This window comes from Furipterus horrens, unplaced genomic scaffold, assembly GCF_987537825.1.
Source record: "Furipterus horrens unplaced genomic scaffold, mFurHor1.1.pri manual_scaffold_11, whole genome shotgun sequence".
NCBI classification, from domain to species: domain Eukaryota; kingdom Metazoa; phylum Chordata; class Mammalia; order Chiroptera; family Furipteridae; genus Furipterus; species Furipterus horrens.
Window position 1 is genome coordinate 85,792,335 of NW_028327181.1, and position 23,520 is coordinate 85,815,854.

Below are 23,520 nucleotides of genomic sequence, written 5' to 3' on the forward strand. Positions count from 1 at the left end.
TAAACAAACATAACTAACCAAAATGTTAATTGATTTTGGGTGGAGGAGTAATGCATTTATTGTGTGTGCTTTGTTGGTTTGTTTTCCAAATTGTTTGTAATGTTACTTTATAATGAAGAAAATCTCATTACTATTGTTCTTGTAAAATTTATTTATTAAGAAAAAAATTTGGGATGCTTAGCTGTGGGTGATACAGTAGAGGATCAAATATTTGATATGTGTAAAAATGTTTTTAAAACCAAACATAATGCACATGAAATATTTATCATATTTTTATTTGTGTATAGTGTTTTGCCCAAAATTTTTTTGTTGTTGTTAAAATTTTATAATATGCATACTGTCATACAGCCTCTTCTATTACAATGAACAGAAACAGATACAACTTTTGAATTCTCTTTAGTATAATTTGGTCTGAATAAGGTCATACATTTCTTCAGCCCCTTTCACTAGAGAATCTCAAAACATTTTATTTACAAACTATTGTTTTTCTATTGGCAAGAAATGGAGGTGATGTAACTTAAAATTCTATAACACGTTGATGCAAGTTCCGGGGATCAGACTTAGGTACTGTGCAGTTGTGCTCCTTCATTTAACAATGGGGGGAGTGAAGGGCCCAGTGGGACTAGTGAGGAGAAATGGCGTGGAATTCTAGCAGGCTTTTCTGACTCAGGGAACCAGTGCTTGTGAGCGAGGGTGGTGGGGTCGCACTGCTGCCTGTTCTACTGCCAGTAGGTAGCTTTAATGGCACTGAGAATTGATTAAGATTATATACAGAGGAAGCAATTGGGGTAGCTAAGTCCCCATTGTCTTTTGTCTGGAGTAGCCTTATTGCTCAGGGGCACAGTGTATCTGCTTTGGGGGGTGTGGTGTGTGTGATATAAATGGATCTATGCTGAACTACTGTCACTTATTGTACAATGTGCCGTTACCAGATTTTTCTCCTGTAGCATTAAGGGAAAAAGGTTCTCTAGGGGTAAGTGTTACGTGCCTGTGATTGTTCCCTATTCAACTCTGGAGCCAGATGTTCCTGTGATATGTTCTCGACTTGGTTAGCTCATGGAATGTGTTTCCTTTTCTAGTTTAATAGATACTAATGTGGCTGCCTCTTTCCTGCTTTATTTAGGTTTCATGTCCTTAGCAAGCTGCTGAGCTTCATGGCACCTATTGACCACACTACAATGAATGATGACGCCAGGTGAGTAATAGATTAATTATGTGTCTCAAATAGCTTCATGACAGCCTGATATTGACCTGTTCTACAGCCTGTCGCCCTCTCCATTTCTTCTTATCAGTTAACCATTTGTCATTGGCATCATAGCAAGGGTCCTTGTCACGTCTCTTCGCTCCCATAATTACTATAAAACTAAAACAAAATTTCCATACATCTCAATGCTGCCCCTGATGGTTTTTTGTTTTGCTGTTTTGTTTTGTTTTTAACTTAAGCCATCTGCCTAGAGTGTCTGAGCTCTTGTCTAAGACAGACAGGTCAGGACAGCACATGCACTTGATTTATGTTTCAGGGGTTTCTGCATATGCTCTCCTTTTAAAAAAGGCTGTAGAGAAAAAAAATTAAAAATTAAAAATGGCTGTAGAGATTGCTGTGGAGATGTGCATTAGGTTGTGTTTGTTCAGACTGCCATTGAGGATTGTTTTTTTCTTAACTATTTTTATAAAAGAAGTACATGCTCACTTCACAAAACTGAAACAAAATAAAAATGTATACTCATTATAATTCAGAGATAACCATTTTAAAAATAATTCCTTTTATATTTATTAGTTGGCAAGCTACAATGTAATATTTTTGTACAATTAAGTAATTTATTTACCATTCGTTTATATCAGTGTGGACATATGCTTTCCTATTTTATTCAGTGAATTGTAATCTGTCACTGTCACTATTTATTTTAATTTTAAATTGTCCCATATTAATGGAAGTCCCTTCAAGCTGGCATGTGTCCTTTTGAGATGTTCCAGGTTATTCTTTGAGTACTTCCTTACTTTCTGGCACAACAAAGGTGTTTTAGGCTCAGCTTGTACTTTTCGTATTCCAGCTCTGGAATCAGTCTTTGTCCAGGGAGTCCTGATTCTTTTTAGTTGATTATGGTGTTTAGAAAACAAAATCTGGGTGCTAAGGGTGCTCATTGTTTCTAGGGTCTTTCAACATAGAGAACTAGGAAGTGTGTGTACAGATACACAGGAAATAATCATTTTTAACAACTCAGAATATTTTCTTTTAGTTGTTGAATTCCCTTGTAATATGTTCTTTTTAAAAATATATACGATTAAATTATATTCCACTACTATGAATTTTCTTAAGTACATATTTTATTTGCTTTGAACATTATGCCATTAAAATTATTCAAAAATTTGTAATGACTGAAAAAGTTTAATATTATCTATTTAGCCTTTCACTAATTATTGGACATTTAAATTGTTTTTAATTATCATTTTTGTAAATAATGCTGTGGTAGACATCTTTAAACATAAATCTTTACTAGGTGAACTGATGGGTTATAATGTGGCACCTGTGGGTTTTGCCAGCTTTATACCTCAAATTACATTTAAGCTTTTTATGTACATATATTTAGTTTGCTACTAAATTCTATTACATTCCCCCTCTCCCCTTGCCTGCAAGTTCAGATGAACATGGTGATTACTAATTTTGTTTGTTCAATGCTTTGAGTATGAAACAGCTTATGGATAGTTCTGAATATGCTTATACTCAGAACTTTGTGACCTCCTATTTTCTCTTGTGCTTTGCAAGTGAATGCCTGTGTGGCTGTTTTCCCTCCATTCATTTCTAGATTAGTCTGTTTTTTAGAAGAGTAAAATAAGTACATCCTTAGATGAGGTGAAAAAATCATATCCAAAAGAAAGGAAAACTAGATGCTTAAACCGAAACCCACTCAGTTAATATTATTGCCCCAGGCGCAGAGTGAAACCTGGTTTAAATGCTGGTAGCATCTTTTGAATACAATACTCCTGGACCATTTAGAAATCAATTCTTTGTCATTCTTAATTGAGATTTTTTAAAATCACCTAATAATACCCAAGGGGCACTTAGTCTTCCAGAATCTTATTTACCACTCATAAAGTTTGAAGCTCTGCTATTTGTTAGACGTAAAGATTATTTGAAAATGACTGTGTTATTTAGGACTGTGTTGGGCTTGGTGTGCAAGAGACATAAGTCTGACTGCAGAGGCATAAGCAGGCGGGAGTTGATCTTTCTGACAGAATAATTCTAGGGATGACACGTGACTACTGGCAACGGTTTTGCCTTCTCAGTGATGTCAGGGCCAGCATCTCTTGGTGTCTCTGCTCTGGTCCCTGCAGCGGCCGCCATCAAGCACGCTTTTGGGGCAAGAAGAAGGGGACAGGAGTGGCTGGTGTCAGCCATATCTGCTTTCTTTTATCGGAAAAGTAAAAATTTCTCAGAATCCTCTCCAACAAACTTCTTATATCTCATCAGCCAGAACTATGTTCCGTTGCGACTTCAGGTAGAGTGGGCAAGGGAGGAAGAATTGGGAATGTGTTTGTTGAGTAACAGTCCTTGTGGCATTCAGTGGGGAAAAGGCCTTTCCCTTGTGGCCTGATGGCTAATTATAAGCATTGTTCTCTCGCTGGGTTAGCCATTTTACAAGGAAGTTAATAGAAGTCTTGTAGTTGGAGAACCGAACGTTCGTTTTACCGTTGTGCACTCAGTTCCCTTTTTGTTTCCCTAGACACAGAGGTGTACACGCATGTTACTGCTCACGCTGCTTAGTCTGCATAGGCCAGCTTACCTGGGCAGAGAAACTGGGTATTAGCTCTTTCTGCTTCAGGGATAAACTTCCTGGGCCAATAGGTATTGCTACTTAATCTTAAGTAAGAAGGAGGCAGTTGTAGGTTGGCCTGTTTTGTTTTTCTGTAGGTAATTCCATAACTGGAAATAATCTAGTACTGTACTATTTTCTGTCCTACTTTATAAAACACAAAATATCATTGAGGAATGGGAAACTTTCATAATTGTTAGAATATCAACATCAGTGCAAACTACTTTTCTTCCAGTGAATAGCTCTGGTTTGGTTAACTTACAGATATGCCATTCTTGGTGTGCATGTATGAATGGAGAATTCTTTATGATTTTGAGGTAGAGAAGGGCTTTATAAGTGTGATACCAAGGCCAGAAACCATAAGGGAAAATATTAATAGACCCAAAAAGTCACATTGGAAAAGGCATCAAGAAAGTTATAAGTAAATGACAAACTGAAGAGAGAAAGTTGAAAATATGACATATATTTCTTTACTATGTAATAACACTGTTGTAAAGAGTTTTTACAAATCTTTAAGAACATCCCAATAAAAATAATGGGCAAAGCATGTCAACAAGGAATTATAGAAACTAGGAAAGAAAAATCTCAAATTGCCAAAAACAAAAGACTGTCAACCTCATTAATCACAGAAATGCAAATTAAAATAATGAAATTTTATTTTTTTCTTATTGGAAAACATTAAAAGACAGTAATCCTCAGTCTGGATAGTGTGGGAAAGCAGATACTTTCATATACTGTTATTGGAAATATAATTGGCAAAACCATTTTGGAGGGTTATTTGGCACTGTTTCAAATATTTAAAAGTATGTATCTGTTGACCCAGAAAAATCTACTTTTAGTGATTGACCTTTGGAAATAGCAGGTTGGCAAATAACACTTGTATCTAGGATCTTTATCACAACATTGTTTTTAATGGCTAAAGAAGAAACAATCATGACCATCAATAGGGAACTAGTTAATTAATCATAGAAAATCATTCAGTGAAATAATAAGCAGCTGTTAAAGGATGAAGTGGATCATATGTATTAACATAATGTTAAGTGAAAAAGGTTGGCTACCAAATACTATTTCTGTTACAATCCCAATTATTTGAATAAATAAATATGGGATAGAAAAAAAAAAAGGTAGTGCCTTAAAAAAAATACACTGTCTTGAAATGATCTCCAGGTTATTTTGTTAACTGGAAAAAGAAGCTGTGCTTGTAATGTGATCTGCTTTGCTGTTAAAATAAAATTTAAATGGGTGTATAGGCACACATATCTGTGTGCTGTAGGAAATGTCTGGAAAGGCCATGGTCATGATATTTAAAACATTTCCCTATGGAGAGGAGAAGGGGATGAGGGAGAGGGTGAATGAAGGGAGGCTGTCAGCATTTTGTTCTCTTTACGTCCGTTTTGCTCTGACCTTCTGCCATGAGAATACATTTGTGTTGGTTGTTACTAAAAATGAGAAGCCCTGAAACGGTGTGCACCGGACTCTCCCCATATTGTTGCTGAGTGGGGTGGAGTCCAAGGCACGTATTGCTTTTTATTCTACGTATTTCTGTCGTGTTTGAATTTTTTTTTTTTTTTTTTTTTTATGCTACAATAACTAAAAAGAAATGGATTGTTTTTCTTCAGCAGGAAAAGCGGGGCATTTTCAATTTGAAAAGTATATATGAATATGGAGAGGAGGTAGGAAGGTCCTTGATATTTCTCTATCGAAGTATATAAATGAAAAGGCCTTCTCTCCCTTACGGTCTCTGCTCTGTGGACCACAAGAATAAAACTGGCTTTTTAATATCTGACTAGCTTCTCCTCCCACCTACCCTCCACTTTTTAAACGGTAGTAAAATATACGTAACAGATTTTCCAGCTCTCTTGATTTCTTATTCCTAGAGGCAGCTGTATCTACGGTTCCTCCCTTACCCAGGTCTAGGGAGTGAGGCCCTTCTCTTTCCTTTCCTTGTTCCTTAGTTCCAGTTCATCGTTTCACACACATGTGTAAATTGGATTAATATCAAGTGTTTGTTTTTTTCTGGGGTGGGAGGGAGCCCAAGTGCTGTTACTTGTCCTTGAATTGTCCTTGAATCCCCCATATCCCTTGTCCAGTTTGAATTCAAAAAAATTTACACTTGGTCAGTTTGAATTGAAACTGAAACATAGCTCTTGTTAAGAGAGAAGAGATCTCACTCCTTAACACAGAGTGTGACAGTATCCTTAGTGGAGAAAGAAGTACTATCTTTAAAAAGTTCTCGAGAAAGGTAGCGGCATGTCATTGTTTCTCCTGTGGTGCGGTTATACAGTCTGTTTAGTCAGTTTCTGCTGATACATACTCTTTACTCACGCTAGGGGTTTTTCTCTTCAAAACTTTATTTCAAAACTTTTAAAATGCAGAGTAGCTCAGTTTGCACCCTTGTGTTACCAGATTCCTCTTTGGGGGCTTTTCAGTCTAGGGGAATGTTGGGTGCCGCTCTAAATGCCTTTCTCTGCCTTCAGGTCTCTGTCCAAGCCTCTCTAATCCCTGGCACTTTACATGGGCCGGGCCAGCAGTTCTCGACTCCGTTACAAGGTAGGCAGTTGGTTTCTGTTGCAGGCCTGATGCACATTCCCATTATTGAGACAGAAAAAGAAATCCCACTCTGCCCATGTACTACATGTTTGCCTGCGAGGGAGGCTGTCACCATGAGCCTAAGTATGATCACTGGCTCTGCCAAACCCTCGGACCCTCGGCATGGGACAGCTCAGACCCCAGAGCAGCTACTGTTTGTCTCTCAGAGTCCTCTTTGCTGAGAGGCCAGAATATCACATGGTATTGCAGAGACAGTTACCAGAGTGGTGAGGAGGAGAAAGGCTGGCTGTCTCCTTGGTAGAGGATCCCGCTAAGCACATTGTTACCGCCAAGAACAGTCAGGGTGTTGCCTGCAGGACGTGCAGGACTGCAGCTCACTTCTCTGACCACCGAAGGGCCCGAAGCTCACCACGGACATTTCAGAAGCAGCTTGCTTTCCATCGTGTGAAACCCCTGGAGCGCTGCTGTTGGACCAGAGGGAGTATGAAGTACGATTCAGATGATCTCTTATTATGTTGAAAGCCCCTCTGAGGCAGACTTGTTAAGAAGCTAGCTCTTTCTCGTTTGTTGTGTTGCGGCGGTCAGGTGGTAAAATGCCAGCGTGACAAGCAGGGGAAGCGGATTCTGAGGAAGACCTGAGGCAGGTCCTGGGGAGTTCCTCACGATGGGCCACTGCCCCGGATTTGGGAAAGGGAGCCATGTGTTGGCACAGTGGGTTTGCTGTCAGCTGGAACAGGCCTGAGCAGCAACAAGCACTTTGATACACGCCAAGGAAAAGAAGTGTTTGTCTTGCATAACTGCTCCTGTGAGGGTCCTGATTCTGGTACTGTCCCATAAAAGTGTAGGTATTATATTTTCCTAAGGAGCTTTTCTTTCCTCATTACAGAGATGATAGCAGTGTTAACATTTTATAGGTACTCCATTCTTTAAAGAAATTCTCAGAAGGAACAGTGAGAATTTCCATTTTGAATCCCCCAAATTATAAAACAAACAAAAAACAAAACCCTTCTCCCACTCCTTTTTATAAAGCTACTGGCATTTTTTAAAAAAATCAAACAAACAAACAAAAAACCCTGGAGAGGATCTTTTCATGGTAGCTACTAAGCACCAAATACATTGTTGTTTTACATCTGGAGTTTTGGAAAAGAAATGTACAAATGCAGTCCAGCCTGGTGAAGGGCTTTGTCGACATCACCGCCACTGTTCTTGAGTGGCCTTGGTATCATAGAATGTTTACAGGCGATTCATTTTTGGCTTGCCATTTTTGTGTGGGTGTCTGTGCCCTAAATGTGGGGACAGCCTACCACTCTGCAGATGTCCTTTTCCCCCTGCTTGGTAATCCAGAGGTTTCTTAGACCGTTTTTGATTCCCCTTGCTGACTGCACCCCTTTATGTAATAGAAACAGGCACTGAATCATGCTGAAATATTCTGGGGTAGTTTGCTCAGCATTTGAGAACACGTCAGCTAATAGCCCCAGAAATACCTTCCACAGAGTACTTTTCGGTGGTTAAAAACTTGCAAACAAGAATGGTTAAGATACAGATGTTTTTTCTGAAGCTTCTTATCTCCTAAAAAGACACAGGTTATTCTGACAGGTGAAACAAGTCCGGGCAAATATGCAACATTGATCTAATCGGTAGGAACAAGAGCAATATTTTCCCTGGTGCTGCCTTTTACCAGCGTCATTAAAGGTTCCCGTTACTCTTTTATTAGCAGTTCCCTCTCTTATCAGATTACAGAATGAACATAACTCATGGCAGTGATTTGATCTCTCGTTAAAGAGGATTACAGCTCTGCATTAACTCTGGATTGACACAGTTTATAATTCGCTTGTTGATGTTCAGGGGGCGGTGTCACATGTTTGACACCCCCGCCCACAGCAGCGTTAAAGGGAAGGGCCCCCCATATATCATCATTAAAGATGGCGTTCAGCACAGAGATAGGAAGCATGGGCCCCTCCTCCTCAGTAACGTCAGAAAGGACAAAGAAAACATTCTCAAGTTCAGACCTGAGGCTTGGGCCAGTTCTAAAACTGGTTTGAAAAGAAAACACACTCATTTCCTCTAGTTTTCCTGATTCTCTGTTCAGTCTTATACAGTTCTTGAGAATTTGCATTCTCAGATTGGAGCCTTGGTTCCAAGCAGGCTGTAGCATAATAAAGGCCCATCTTCTTGAAAGAGATTGTAAGTGCTGAACAGATAATCTTTGCTCAAAATGGGGCTTCTTGACTGTAGTTCTCACTTACGCAAATGCCCATCATTTCTTCAGCCGATTATGAATCCTTTTTAGTCCCCAATAGGAATAGTTCACATTCTTTAATGTGAGTGTAAATGTACTGTTTTTAAGTTTTTGTATTTTATTATTGTTGACTTTTAAAATATAATAAGATAAAAATAACTATCTTACAGATATTTTATTAATGACAACTAAGTAACTTGCCTGTTAATTTAGATTAGACATTCATAGATCTTAATATATTTCCCGCTGTGATCACTGAGCCAACATTAGAGTGCTAAGATATGTAGACCACTTCTGTTCTTAAGTGCGTTCATCCTTTGCTCTGATTTATCCACCCTAAGTCTGTCACCCTATTTCTGATTGGCAATGAAATGACATAGAATAATATCTTATTCCACTTATTGAGCTTTTATGCCAGACACTACACTAAGCCCTTCATGTACAATTTCATTCAATCCTTATAAGAAACCACTAAAGTGTTTTATATTATCTGCATTTTATAAGAATACTGAGGCACAGAGGGAATAAGTAGCTTACCCAAGTTAAACAGCGAGTATGTAGTGGAGCTGGTATAGTATGTGCACCTAGGAGTGTGGCCCATAACCCCTACCACTGTTTCCAGAAAATCAACAAGCTTTCAGAAATGTGTAGGGGTGATGTGCCAAGGGGGTGCTGCTTCTTCCCACCCCCAGCACATACATACATACACAGAGCCTGTCTCTCAACTCAAAACTTGTTTGGGAAAAAGAAACAAAACAAAGAACTTGTTTGGATTAAAATGATTTTTTCTTTTCTAATTGAGATGCTTGCTATATTGGAAGGTTTTGCCTTTGAAGTCATTCACATGTTAGTCTGAGTCACTAAATTCCCAGACCTGCTCTTACGGTCATACCATTCTTTTGGTTACAAAGACCTTAAACCTTGTAAGTAACTTTGACACCTGATCCGGTATATTCCGTTGGCTTGCTTTTATAGTTCTGCCTCTGCCATACTTAGGAACCTGTTACCTACTTTCCTTAGAAACAATATATTTTTCTCCTACGATACAGACAGTCTGTGCTTATGGAAGAAAATTTGGAAAATACAGAAAAGACAAAGAAAAACTCATCTGTTATCTGCTATTGAGAGTTGAGCATCATTAATATTTTTGTTTTCTTGCAAAATGTTTTTGAGTATATATTTTATAAAGATATATACATATATGTTAGAATCCCGTTTTTTCAGTTAACTTTATATTATGAGCATTTAAATGTCATTTAATATTTTTAAAGACATTTTAATAACTAATATTCAGTTATGGAATATTTATTTTTGGACATTTAGGTTGTTTCTGGTTGTTTTTATTTCTCTTTAAGTAATGCTGCAGTGAACATATTTGTATAGAAATCCATGTTCAAAGTTTTGCTTGTGTCTTTAGAATAGGTTCTTAGAAGGGTAAATCCTGGGTCAAAGACATACCTTTCTAATGATTCTTGGTAGCTTATACTAATTACTATGCCCCCTCCGCCTCCCCGAGTTGACGCTTGCTTATGCCGTTGCGCCTTTGCTAATACAGAGTGTTGTGTTTGAAGTTTATAACCAATGACACCTCATTGAGTACCTAGAATGTGCTAGGCACTGGATTAGATATCTAATGTTTATTTTCTTATTTAATAGTAAACTTGAAGAGTGTATATTAATCATTTGTATTTCTATTTTTATCCTTTATCAATTTTTCTCTTTGAGTCTTAGTTTTCCTTTGCAATTTGTATGAATTCTGTGTATTATGGTTATATACCATATTTCATTTTTTTGTAGATTTTCCCTATTCTGCTTGCCGGTCGTTGTTAGTGATTTTTATTGGTCAAACATAACTTTTACTTTTTAATGTAATCAAATATATAAAACCTTTTCCTTTTGGATGTTTTTCATTTCTTTTATGCTTAGACAGTCTTTCCTGTGTCCCAGGATCAGTTATTCACCTATATTTTCTCTTAAGTTTTGTCTGATTTCTTTTTTTACTTTTAACCAGCTTGGAACTTCCTTTTAATACAGGTATTGTTCAGTGTTCTCTACTGTCCATTCCCACGCCTTTTTCTGAGTCCAGGTTATTTTTACTTCCCACACAGACTGTTGTACTAACAGCTTGTTCACCAACAGCCTGATCTAATCAGCTCTGTGTGTCATGGCCACATTAAACCTTCCTAAAATATCGCTTAAGGCAAGTTACTCTTGGTTCTCTGTAGAATAAAAGCCGTCCTCTTGAACCTGCCACTCAAGGCCCGCAGTGAAAGGTCTCCTTCCTGCCCCTCTCTCCTCACTGCCTCCTTCAGTGCGCATCCCCTTTGTGCGGTCTGTCCGCAGGACACTCTGTCCCCCGCCTGCTGTGTCTCTTCCTTCTACTGGCTTAACCGGGAGCATCCTCTGACCCGGCCCCACCTCAGGCTCTCCTGTTGCCCCGTTCAGAGTCCTTGGCCAACACCAGGGAGGCTTTTAGGATTCCCCACCTCCCACTGAATGAGGGGCTTTTTCTTCCTTGAACCCCTATTTTATTTGTTCCTCTCTGACAGCATTTTCTCCAGTTCACAAAAGCACCTGTTAGGTTTTTTTCTTGTTAAGAATGCTTAACTTATAAGTCAAAGTAATATGCATGTTTACTGCAATCTTGTACTTGGTATCGTCATGGTTTTATGCTCATATATTCGGATTAATACACAGGCATACCTTGAAGGTACTGCAGGGTTGGTTCCAGACCACCACAGTAGGGTAAGAGTCGTCATCATTTTGCTGGTGATGGTCTGGCCTTCAATCTATAAAGAGCGCTCTGTCTGTGAAGTGCAGTAAAATGAGATATGCCTGTACTATGATTGAGTTGTCTCTTGCCTTACTCTGCAGCAGTTTTGTAGCCCAGGTGGTACTTGCAAAACAAGTACTGTTGTATTTAGTGTAGGTATTAAGGTCTTTTCACAGTTGCTGTCAGCCTTCCCTGAGCTAGAGAACTAATTCAGGATTGAGCACATGGCATACCCGGGCCCTCACGTGCTGCATGACCCTGAAGAAGTCTTCTCCATGGGCCTTGGTTCTCCTCTCTGTCAAGTAAAAACAGTCCTTCTTGCTCATTACATTCTTAAGAATGAAATGTTCCTTTTATTTTATTTAATTTTTTTTCTGAGGACTTTTAAATTAATCTGTACAGATAATTTAAATAAATAAAATACATGTTATCACATGTATATGTATGTATTACATCATGTCCCTTCGCATGCAACACAGACATATCCGTTTTTGTACAAACCTAAAAAAAGTTGGCTGTAGGTCTTCTGTCTGAAATGTCTTTAAAGGTCTTCAGCTTATAAGTCTATTTAGAATTCGCTGGTAGGATTATTTTTGCAAACAGTCCTATAAGATGGATGCACAGTGGTTTCTTGCCTCTTTTACTCAATCTCTCCAAATCGTCTAGCTCCCCTAACGTACTCTCCTCTGCTCCCACAGCACTCTGTACACGGCCACATTATGTACAGCATGCACCACCGGGTTGTGTCCGGATTATCTGTGGGTCATGTCCTCACGCTAGACTGTCGCGCTGCTTGAGGGCCAGCTCCACATTTTTTTCACTCATGGCCATCCTGGAAAAGCCCCAGAAACAAAGAGTCCAGATTTGAGACTTCACATTCCCAGCCCTTTACCTGGAGAGCTTTCGAGGTCATTTTTACTAGTAAGAACCCTGGGAAAAGATCTTCCATGAACACTCTTGTATTTCTACCGCTTCTGAGAGTGTACGCCATAAACTTTTATTATTATACCATAGGTTTTCTCCTGCCTATCTTGGCTATGATATCTATACCCAGTTTGGTTTCTTGTGGTCCTCCTACAAATTTTTGGTTACTATGGAAACAGGGAGACTATAGCCAGGCCTCTGTGTTTTGTGTTGCCTTCAGGATTTGTTTGGTTTAAAAAGAAAACAGTTCTGGAATGGGTTCTCTATGTGCATTAACAAGGCATAATAGTCCCTGGTTACCTTTTGTTATTTTTAGTGTTGGTATTAAGTGTCAAATCAAAAAAGGATATTTAGATAAAGGGCATTGCCTCATTGTACTTCGAGTTCAAGGTGCGGGGAAGCCAGCATTTGTAAAGGGAAGATATTATAACTACCCTGGAAATGAGGTCTTGAATGAGCCATAACCACACCTTGTGTTTCATCCATTGTCTCCCTCTGGGGAGCAGAACACTTTATAAACATTAACTCTTTTACCCTCTGGGCACCTCCACTTAAAGGTAAATAGGACTGAAAGCTCTTTCTTCTCCAATATAGATGAGGAAACATCAGCCCAGTGAGGGAAATTACTTGATCAGAGGCAGAGGAAGCATTTGTGGCCCAGGGTGTCTGGAGTCCCATCAGTGGAGCTGGACAGTGTGGTGGCCACTGACACCCAGGAGACCCCACTCTGCGCGGGTCCCCTTTCAGCTTCTCAGAGGCTACTGGGGGGTTGGGCCTTTTGTCTCGTGTGGAATGTGAAATGCTGCAAAGCCGCGCGATTGTTCTTCAGTGCTTTGTGCTCCTTTATAAGAAAGAAGAAATCAATACACATTTTCTTCTGCACGCACTTGGCAGCGTTCCGCCTCCTCACCCACCTCTCAGTCCTGCGGGGGGGCAGGGGGGGGCACAGCTATGCCGCACAACAGATGCACCAGCTTCAGGGGCAGAAATGCAAACTACTCATTTTGCACTGAGCAGTCAGGCTTTTTAAAGCCAGTCACGTAACTGGCTGAGGTCGTCCACTTGCTGACTTCAGTGACTAGTTGGTGAACTGGGTCGGGGAGAGATGGCCACGTAGCTGAATCCTGGACAGTGCTCCCCGGAAAGTTTACCTAGCAGGTGTCTGGGACAAGCCTTCCCTTTTTCCAAATTACTCTCTGGTTTACAGAGGAGAGGAGGAAGTTCTTTGACGAGTACTGTTAAAAACCACCAAGATCGACAGATGAAGGGCATCCGCTTGCATTTTATCAGTTAATACAAGTAAACTGTAAACAAGAGCTCTATCTCTGGGTGGATTTTATTTTTTAATCAGAAAATGTGGTATTGATTCCTGTAACTCTTTATAGCTTCCTGCCATTGCACAGTTGAGTGTGAGGCATGAAGAACAAAGAATTTGTTGCCATTATTAACGAAAATGCTAGTTTACGTGACAGATGAGCCTTGCAGGGCCAGAGTATAGGATGCGCGTCTAGGTGAGGAGGAGGGAGCTCTGTCCATGGTACAGAGATGTTAGAGCTGAGAGCACACGTGAAATTCCAGGGGAGGGTGTCGGGAGAGGAGGGGGAGATGAGAACAGAGCCTGGAGAAGGTTTATGCGCTGGCCACGAAGATGATAAAAAAGAGGAACAGTGGGGAGTGGGGGGACAGTTGGTCAGCAGCTAGAAGTGCCTGCCACCGGGCCTGGGACGTGGGATTGCAGAGGTGCGGCCTTGTGTGTGTTTGCCGGGTACTTGCTGCTTTTACATTTGGATCAATGCTCGGTTTTTAAGTAAAATAAATCCCACTTATTACGAGAAGTACTACAGTGCCTGGCTGGAACTCGGGGTTGACAATAAATACCTGCACTAATTTCAGTGTGTTTGGACCCCCTTAAACTGGAGCTGAGAGCTGTGTTATCTTCTGCATGCACCCTCCCCCTCCCCCAGGCCGGAGGTCTTTGGGCAGCAGCCTTGATAGGGATACAAATGTAACCTGAGTGTCAGTCTCACCTCCCTGCGGTTGGAGGAAGTGATTCACGTCCAAGCAGCGAAGCATCCCCTGGCTTTTAACAGGAGCTGTTAGAGGGGCTGCTGTTTGAACAAGGAGCTTCATCTTCCTGAAGCCAGCAGTCACAAAACCGTAAACACAACACCGGCCAACTCTATTGCCAGGATCGTGGTGGCTTGACGTTAATATTAAACATCTCCAGCAAGGCAGAGAGCTCGGCAGCTCAGCTACAGAATAAAAATAAATAAAAATAAAGAGAAAACCCTGCTAAAAGCGGTGAGATGATTTGTCGTCTTTCCTTTGTGAGGCCATTTGTCTTCTCTCGCATCAAATCTGTTATAAAACAGTCAAACTGTGAAAGTGGAAATCATCCCAGGAATGTGGAATATTCATGTGCGGGAGAGGAGGTGCCGTCCCTGTGTCTAAGGAGTGCTTCTGCCCACCCCGCCCCTGTTTTTTGGCAAGTCCACCTAGGTGCATTAGTTTTCTTTAAAAGAATTTGAACGTTTTTGCTATTGGCGGGATGATGGAAGTTTGAAGTATTTTTCTTCCTTTGTTCAAGTGGAGTGAATTTGTAACTGACTTGGGAATCAGGAGGGAGCGTAAGTGAGGAGAAAACCTTAGCGATCTACCTCTGCTTCCCGCCTTCCCTCCTCACCTCTCTCCCTCTTCCCTCTCCGTCCTCTCCCCAGCCTTCCCCTTCCTTTGTTTGGGGCCTGAATCTGCTTCTTTGAACATTTATAAATCTTCAGTCTGTCTGATCTTTAGGAGACAGGCCAGAGGCCACATGTCACCATCTGTAATTTAAAGCTGTAGGGCTAAAAGCATTTGCAGAGGTTTGAAGGCCCTAGTTCTGACCCGACCAAAAGAGCGAATTGGAACAGACCTTCCAGAGTCTCCTTCACGCAGAGGGGAGGACGGTGATGAGCGCAGACACGCTGGGCAATTTATGGGCGCAGTTCACCGGGAGCGCGCGGTGCCGCTGCCCGAGGTGCGTCGTGTGCTGACTGCCACCTTGTGGCAGACGCAGAAGCTGCGGCCTGGCCTCTGTGCAGCCCAAGAGTAGCCAGTGTTTGATTGGAGATTTGCCTTGTATCCGGATTTAGGTAATTAGTGATAAAGGGCGACCTCTGAGTCACTTTGCTAACTTGATCCTGTCCAGAAATAAGCCCGTAAGAGGTGGTTGCTTCCTTTTCTTTCCATGCAATTTCTTTGTGTGTGTGTGTGTGTTGTTTTTTGTTATGACATTGAGATTAGATTTCAAAGAAAGAAGCCCGTGATCCACTTTTCGTTGCTGGGGGAGGTTGGGAGGACAGTGAGGGAGAGTTAAGGGCTGACCTCTCAGCTGCATTCAGGAATTCGGAGTTTCCTACTCTGGTAATTTGGGTATGTCATTCCGACTAAATGACAGCACCTCCCTCCAAGCGCTCTACCTGTCCCTTCCCTTGGACCAGTCTTCCTGAGAGGCGACGCTCTGCCCATTGCTGCGACCTGCACAGGCTTCCTGCCTGCTGCTCGGCCCCCAGGGAGCCCAGGGCGCTTGCTCGCCATTTGGATCAATATGTTCCCCCTTTTAGGTCATAGAAGCATTCCTCAAACACCTACCTCTCCTGTAGTCACTGATACGAGGAGAATGGACTGGGTCGGAGGGAGCGGAAGGAATGAAAGATTGTGTCTCTGGCTTTTTGGGGAGCAGACCACAGAGCATTCAGGTAGTTGGGGTTAGGGTTGTCATTAGCAAGCACCCAGTGACAACTGACAAGGTATCTTTTTCAGCTGATGTTTGGAACGCTGGGCATGTTGGCGGACAGGCCCGAAGAGCGTGGAAGCTCTGTGGCGGCAGAAGTCGGCGCCGAGACCACGGGAGCCAGCTGGGCCGTCCCAGGCAGGCGTGCTGGGACCGCTCAGAGGGCCAGGGGAGGGGCTCACGGCCGCCCTCGCGCACACTGGAGGGCTCAGAGGAGGTCAGTCAAGATGGCAGGAGAACTCCAAGTTTGTCACAGCAGGAATGGAGCAAACTTACTTTTTACGTAGAAAAGAACAGATTCAGGTAGGAGAAGACGTCAGATAGTTGAAATGCTGCCACGAGGAAGAGCAGTCGGCCGTGTTCCTCTCCTGGCTGTGGAGGGATGAGGCCCGTGTCTAAGGATGGCAGAGCTGGGACCGGTGTGAACGTTCATGTCTTTCCGAGGGGGTGTGGGTTGTCCTAGACAACTGCTGGGTACAGTCACCTTCCCAACTCAGCAGCTGTTCTGTCATTCACAAGCAGGACAAGGCAGGACAAAGGCTCACACATCGTATCTTTGTGATCCTCCCCAAACCCTAACAGAGTGTAATAGGCATTCAAATGTATTTTAGGAATTTATGATGCCTTTGTGTTAGTTTTTGAGGCCAAAGGCCATACACACCTGAGGCATGTTGATAAGCTTCCACAGCACTAATAAGTAAACTGTTTTCAAAACAAACACAGAAAAGAGGCACACAAAAGCCACATCGCCGGCAATTTTTAAAAGCGTATCTGCCATCAGCGACCACACTGGTCAGTGAGCTTCTGCTCTGGCTGCGTCCCTACTGTCTCGTGAGGATTCAGATTCGATCAGGAGTCTTATAGCCATGAGCAGTGTTGGAAGTGGGGTCCTTTGTCTCACCTTCCCTTTGTGTGCTGCCCAGTCCTGATTCTTAGCCGCACGTCTAAGGGATTAAGTTAAGCAGGAACGATGCTCTACCACTTCCGTGTGCAGCGTGAGGGCCCCCGGCGTACAGAGAGACAGGAGGATTAGAACGGAAGGAGAGCTGTGATGCACGCTGGGAGGGGTCTTGTACATTTAGGGAGACACCCCCCCCCCCCCCAATTGGAGTAACAAATGAACGATTTCAAATTAATCAGGGGCATGTTATGTGTATAAGTTTAAATAGGAAAGCAGTGATATTGTCTCCTCTGGCACAGCCAGAGGAGGCGTGTTCAGAACTCCTACACATACTACTTGCTTGGGGAATATGATGCACTTTTGGAGGCTGCACAGGTTTCTTTAGGGAGTAGTGGCCTTGCTGCTGTCGCCTGCCTTTGGCCGCAGGGACAGGTAGGTGCGGCTCAGTGATATCTGGGAAGGTTGGGGGTTTCTGGCCGAGGTGGCAGTGTGCCCTGTCTTGGAGTGCAGCTGGTCTAGTTCTTCAGGGTTCTGGATGCAAGCTGCTGGCCTGGTCTGCTGCAGGCTAGTATGCTCCATGCTGTTTGCGCAGAAACCAGTGTGAACAACGCTGGCCTGTGCTGCGGTTGGTGAGGAGCGCTCCTGCGGAGCTGAAGGAAACACATTTGGGTGCACACATCTGGGGCTGCGTTATTCCACACGTCCACCCCATTTCATTCAGGACCGTTTACAGCCTGGCACAGCAGCGACTGCGTTTCACAGCTGGCTAGACTGCGCGCACCTCAGTCTCTTCAGGAGAACCACATATAAACAAGCCGAATCCACACACACACTCTGTCTTTATAGAAAATGGCTGCTAATCCATGATCATTTTTTTTTCCAGAAACAGGTTTTATGATAATATAGTAAAAATATTAAATTAGAAAATGCCTCACTAAGGGTTATAAAATCTTACTACACCAGAGATAGGTAATTATCCCCTCTCCAGCCTAAATGACAGTTTAAAAGAAATAAAAATGTTAGTGCTCATTACTTGCTTTTGTAGGTTGCAATAAAGGGTAAGTTAAATTTTAATTCAAGAAAGAGCCCCTGCTATCGACCTTCTACCTTAGGTCCAAGTCCTGCTAATGACTCTGTAGGTTGTCTCCTGCCTGATACCGACATGAATACATTTTCTGCAAGGGACATACCCACTGGCCATTGAAGGCCAAGAGTGTGTGGGAAGGGCTGTCAAAGGGGGAAAGGCACTTCAGCTCAGAATCAAATCTTGATTCTTAATCTGGTAGAGAGAGGGAATTATGTATTAAAAAAGAAATAAAGTAAGAAACCAAGTTCATTATGCATAGCCTTAAGGGGACCCCAAGTATTAACTGCACACTTACCGAGGAGACTCGGATGGAGGCAAGGTTAACCTGAAGCATCGATAGCTGAGCCTCTGCACGGCTGAATCCTGGCGGGTGAAGACGCTGCTGGGGAAAGGGGTCCTTGCAGCAGACTGTCCCATGGTGGCTTTTTGGTACCTACTTTTTTTAGTTTTGTTTCCCTTGGGATGAGGCAAGGGATGTGGACACATCCTGTTTCTTTCCAGATGCTTCTACCTTTCCCTGTGCAGTGGCACCACATCAAGCACCTGTCTGGGTTTGGGGCACAGCTCAGCACACCCCTGGGGAAAGTCCACACGCTGGCTCCTGAAGTGGCTGTGTCTGCGAGTGCGCCTGTGACCTTGCCTGTCACAGCTGTTCTCTGCCCACCTGACACAAAGCCCACCTCAGGCCCCTCCCCACTCTGACCTTGGGCATCACCCTGCAGGGGGAGAGCCTCCAGGCACCAAGCAGAAGGCCAACTCACAGTATTGGTGCCAGGATTGAGAGCGACTGTGACTAGGGCTGGGCAACGAGTCCCTGCCGGGCCGATGGTTCCCAGGCCTTCATTTTTAATATGTGTAGAAGTTGATTGAGTTGTTAGCTGGTAGACCATTAAAACTAGTTTTTGGTGGCAGATCACTATGTGATTTTATTTTTTTGGCATATAAGTCAGAAAGAATGAAAATAATTGAATGACGTTGCTCTACAAAATGCTCCCATTCCTGTCTCCTTGTTTATGTGACATGGTTTCTCGCACTTATGTCTGCAAAACCACAAAGGGGTAGAGTCGAAGCTGATCCCTCTTTCAGTCCAGCGGTACACAGTGCTCACCTTGGGGCACGGATGGATGGGGGGAGCGCTCCTCTGTCTCACTGAGAGACACATGTCCAGTACTGTGTTACTTATTTATGTACAGTACATTTTGACCAGAACTATAACACATTCTGTACTCTTATTGTATATGATTATATCCTAATAATAATTGTAATGATAATACAATCCAAAAGTGATTTCTTAATTACTTAGAGCCTCACGATCTGAGGAAATTAAAATATTTTTATTTCAACTTTTTAAATTTCAAAGTGTTTTAATTTATGTAGTTATTTCTAAGGCCAAGAAGTATGATAGGGTGATCAATAAAATACTTTCAAGCATAAAACAATCATATTGGGACCAAAATCTTTAGGGGAAAGTCAAATGGAAATATACATTTAAAAAGAAAAAGATGCTGTAAAAATTTCAAGTTGAAGAGTTTATGTGTTATTTAAATGAGCAGTGATGGACATCAAATCAATATGATATATAGATTTCATTGAGTGTTTTACAAAAGGGATGTAAGAGTTTTATTTTAAAAGTTACTGTTCACAATATTCTGGTAATTGTATCATTTGTGGTTATTAAGTTAATTGAAAAAATGTCTATGTAAACTTAAAAATATGTGAGGGGGCTGCATGGTTTTGAAAATTCTGTTGGGATGTGCAGAGACAAGGAGGACCAGGACGCCAGACCCCACCCTTCATGGGCCTGGATTCCCAGCTCTGCCCGGGCCCCTGGTCAGCAGGCGGCACCCGGGGGCTTCATCCTGGCGATGCCCTGGGACCTGGGGAGGGTCTGCTTTGTCTGTCTTTACAGCCCAGCTGGGTGGGGAAGTAGGGAGGGGACGAGGAGGGGAAGGAGCAGAAAAGTCGCCGCATTCCTGGTCAGAGGAGGTAAGATCGGAAAGAGGGGAGGCCTGGAGGCGGGGAGTCTTGAGATGCTCTGAAGGCACCAGCGCTTGATCGGTGGTAGTGGGTGAGCAAGACACAGAGTTGAAACTACCTGGGGACTTCTAGGTTGGAATGATCCCTCGCTCATATTCTCCCTCTCTCTGTAAAAGTATTTTAAGAACCCTGACCACTTAGCTTTCTAGGTCGCTTTGCCCTGAACAGCCGCCTACGACGTTTGTCAGCTTTGCCCACCCAAGTGTGAAACGATGCTCTACCAAAACGTGGGGTCAGCATCTCACTTTGCTCCTGACCCGCGAGCCCTGCTGCAGACGGTGACCGCCGCCCGGGGCCCAGGCGGCGCTCCGCAGGGTGACGGTGTCAGGTGTGGTCAGGCGGGGCGAGGTGGGGACAGCCTGATGGCCTGATGTCAGAGGCCAAGGAGCAAGAACCTCAGTGCTGCCCTCTCGTCAGGCAATGCGGCCTTAAAGTCATACTGTCCTTTATGTCGTGGTGACTCCATTCAGTTTTTTTTGTGAAATGGCGAGAGAGACCTGGACTCACTGGCAGGCGGATAGGCGGCTGTAGCGTGAAGGGAAGCCTGGGCAGGGTCTTGCTGTTGCTCATGCGACAGGGCTGGTGATTTGGGAGCAACTAGAAGTGAGGCTGCCTGCCTCTCATTTGCCGGTGTATGAAGCTGCCTCCTGCCGTCCTAGTCCTCCTAGGCTGGTTGTCTGGGGGCAGCAGAGGAACAACAGGGAGGATGGAGCAGGGGGAGCCTGCCGCCTGGGGCCGGAGCCTGGGCCAGTCCTGGGGTGACTGTGACGGTACTGCGGCCCCAGGGCTTTCCGGGCCGCACCTTCCCCTGTCGCCCTGAGGGCCTAGAATGATAAGGTTAGTTTGCATTCTCGGCTTATGTGGTTTCTTTTTAAAGATTTTTTCTTCTAAAAAAGTTTTAATATGCTATTCCTAGTGCTGGATTTTCTAATTATAGTACCTCTATTCTTACCACAACTATAGTGAGGAGACTTCAAAATGGACTAATACGTTTTTATGGTAAAGTCTTGCTGAACCAAAGTAGCTGCTTGACGGGGTATGTTTTTTGTTGTAGTTTTAGTTTTATTTTGAAAGTCAGATTTGCTGATGATGACTCTGAGACAATGAGAGCACTTTTAAAAGCTTATCTTAATAGAGTGGCAGGCTGTGTTTTATGGTTTGATCTTGAAAATATAAAACAGCAGGTATAGCCAGGGCATTGGCCCGTGCGTACCTGCCCTCTTCCCCGAGGGTCGGTGGCCAGCCTCACAGAGGTGGCAGCTGTGGATCGCCTGCCTCAGGTGGCCCTGCCCTCCGCAGCCCACTTCTCAGGTGGGTTTGACCTGCTGGGGCCCTTGTGGTTCCTCATCTCCCCCTGCTGGGCGAATCTGTTTTCTAGCCACAGGGTAAAGTGTTCTAGAGCTTCTGTTGCAAAAGGAGAGAGATCCTTCCCCTACCCCATCTTTTATAGACTTTCCAGGCCTTGACACATGACTTTGGCCAGGTAGTTGTGTGTATGTTGCATTCAATAGCAGAAACAGAGATCAGAAGTGATCATTTACTTTACTTCCAACAACCTAAGACTCTGGCATGCTGCGGTTTTCATAACATCAGACCCCAGTTTTGGAAATAATAAGCCAATCGAATTCTTTATTAGACTGAGAACAGAGAAAAGGCCACTGGAGTGGGGAAGGCCTCGGTTCTTCTACTGAATGGCTGCACGTGTGATGGTAATTGGAATTTTGTTGCTGGGTCATTTTCATTGTTTTTCAAGTACTGCCAAGTCCAAGAAAATGTATGAAAACTAAATTATATCCCCCTACATCCCATGTCTGATTGAATCCTCATTGCGTGGCGGTCTCATACATCCTATTAAAATATTCAATCTTGTTTTCTTACTTGAAGAGCCTGTCTGTAAAGGGCAAACTTACAGAAAACTCATTCCCTAGAGACAGGGTATCCAGCCACACTGGACTGCTTACATATTTTACTATTTGATTGGCTTCTTCTAGGTTTCTCCCTTTCTTTCTTTTGTGAATAAGAGCTGTGGGATGCATTTTTAATTACATGGTTGTGTTTTCAATTGAACAAACAGATTGGGTTATTTCCCAGCTTCTTAGTTCTTTTTTTTAACCTTGAAAAGTTAACCAGTGTGTTAACCAATTTGTTTTATTTGTCTTCTAGGACAGAGTTATATCGATCTCTTTTTGGCCAACTCAACCCTCCTGGAGAAGGCCCCCAGCACTGACAGCACCGGTCTCTCTGGCTGCAAGGCCTGGAGGCAGCCCTCCCAGTGCCTGGGGGCCTTGGCCAGGTCAGCCGTACATCCAGCCCAAGATGGAGGAAGCCACTGGCCGGTGGGGGTGAGCGAGTCAGCAAACCCCTGGGAAGGTGTGCTGTTCAGAACATGTGCCTAACATGTCCCAGGATGCCTGGAATCAGTGTCAGTGTCTCCGGGGCTCAGTGTGCAAAGGACCCCTCCCCCTTGTCTTTTAACCACCACAAATAAAGAGTCCCGTTCCTGCCTTGTCATTTCTTACGCAGCAAGGAGTCTGATTTAGCTCTGTAGCAGGGCGACAGGTTTGTTGGGAGGGTTTTCACTCTTCCCCCAGCCTATGGCCTTGCCTCCTCTTACAAATAAAACTTCACGGAAGGCACCATTCTGGGGCCGATGCTGCTTTCTGGGTGGTTAATATTTCCCAATTGATCGTGGCTCTGAGAAGCAGGGAATGCCAAAAAACCTCTAAGTTTTGTCCTGGAGGCTGTCACCTGGAAGTATTTGCCAATTTGTTGCTAAATACAGATCTCTGACTTCTTTTTTGTTTTTTCTTTTCACCCATAAAGATTCTTTGGAGCCCTTTTCCATTCTCACCATTCCTGAATCACTTTATTGAGATTAGCTCTGGTGTAAATCTAGCAGGAGGAAATGATTCACTTGTTTTTCATCCAGAGGTCACAAGCTGGAAATTAAATCCCCATAAGGGGGATTTATTGGCCTGCTGTGGTCAATATGCAACGAAGATTACCTTGCATAAGTAATGTGTGCAGACCAGCGTATGAGACCGACCATCTCCTAGGGGCCTTGCCCAAATCTTTATTTAAAGCTGTGTAATGAGAGAAGAAATGTTGCATCCAGGCAACTGAGTGCAGTTGCATTTAATAACTAGTCATTGTTTTTAAAGTCAGGTTTTGATATTGTTTTAAGATGTCCGAACCAAGTGACAAGAGTTTTGTGCCCAGGAGTCCCACGTATCCTGAGGACCACTGCACCACGCCTGAAGGCTGGGCTCCACGTGCAGCCAGTCCTGAGTGGAATCCGCTTCACTGTCTAGTAGAGCATCAGTGTCTGCAGAGCTCGGGATGAGGCAGGTGGGGGTGGGGGCCGGTCTTCCCTCCTCACATTAATTGGACCTGGGAACAGTGTGATTTGTTTTTCGTGTCTCTGT

General features: G+C 43.2%; 1 protein-coding gene across 2 annotated transcripts in view; it reads left to right on the forward strand.

Moving 5' to 3' along the window:
- Positions 1-22,606, forward strand: part of AATF (apoptosis antagonizing transcription factor) — a 95,269-nt gene extending 72,663 nt beyond the window's left edge. For both annotated transcript variants that reach the window (XM_090292271.1, XM_090292270.1), the window contains 2 exons: positions 1,124-1,195; positions 22,259-22,606. In XM_090292271.1, the coding sequence (XP_090148397.1) occupies positions 1,124-1,195; positions 22,259-22,322 (136 nt within the window). In that variant the 3' untranslated portion in view covers positions 22,323-22,606. The remainder of the gene's footprint in view (positions 1-1,123; positions 1,196-22,258) is intronic.
- The last annotated feature ends 914 nt before the right edge of the window (positions 22,607-23,520 follow it).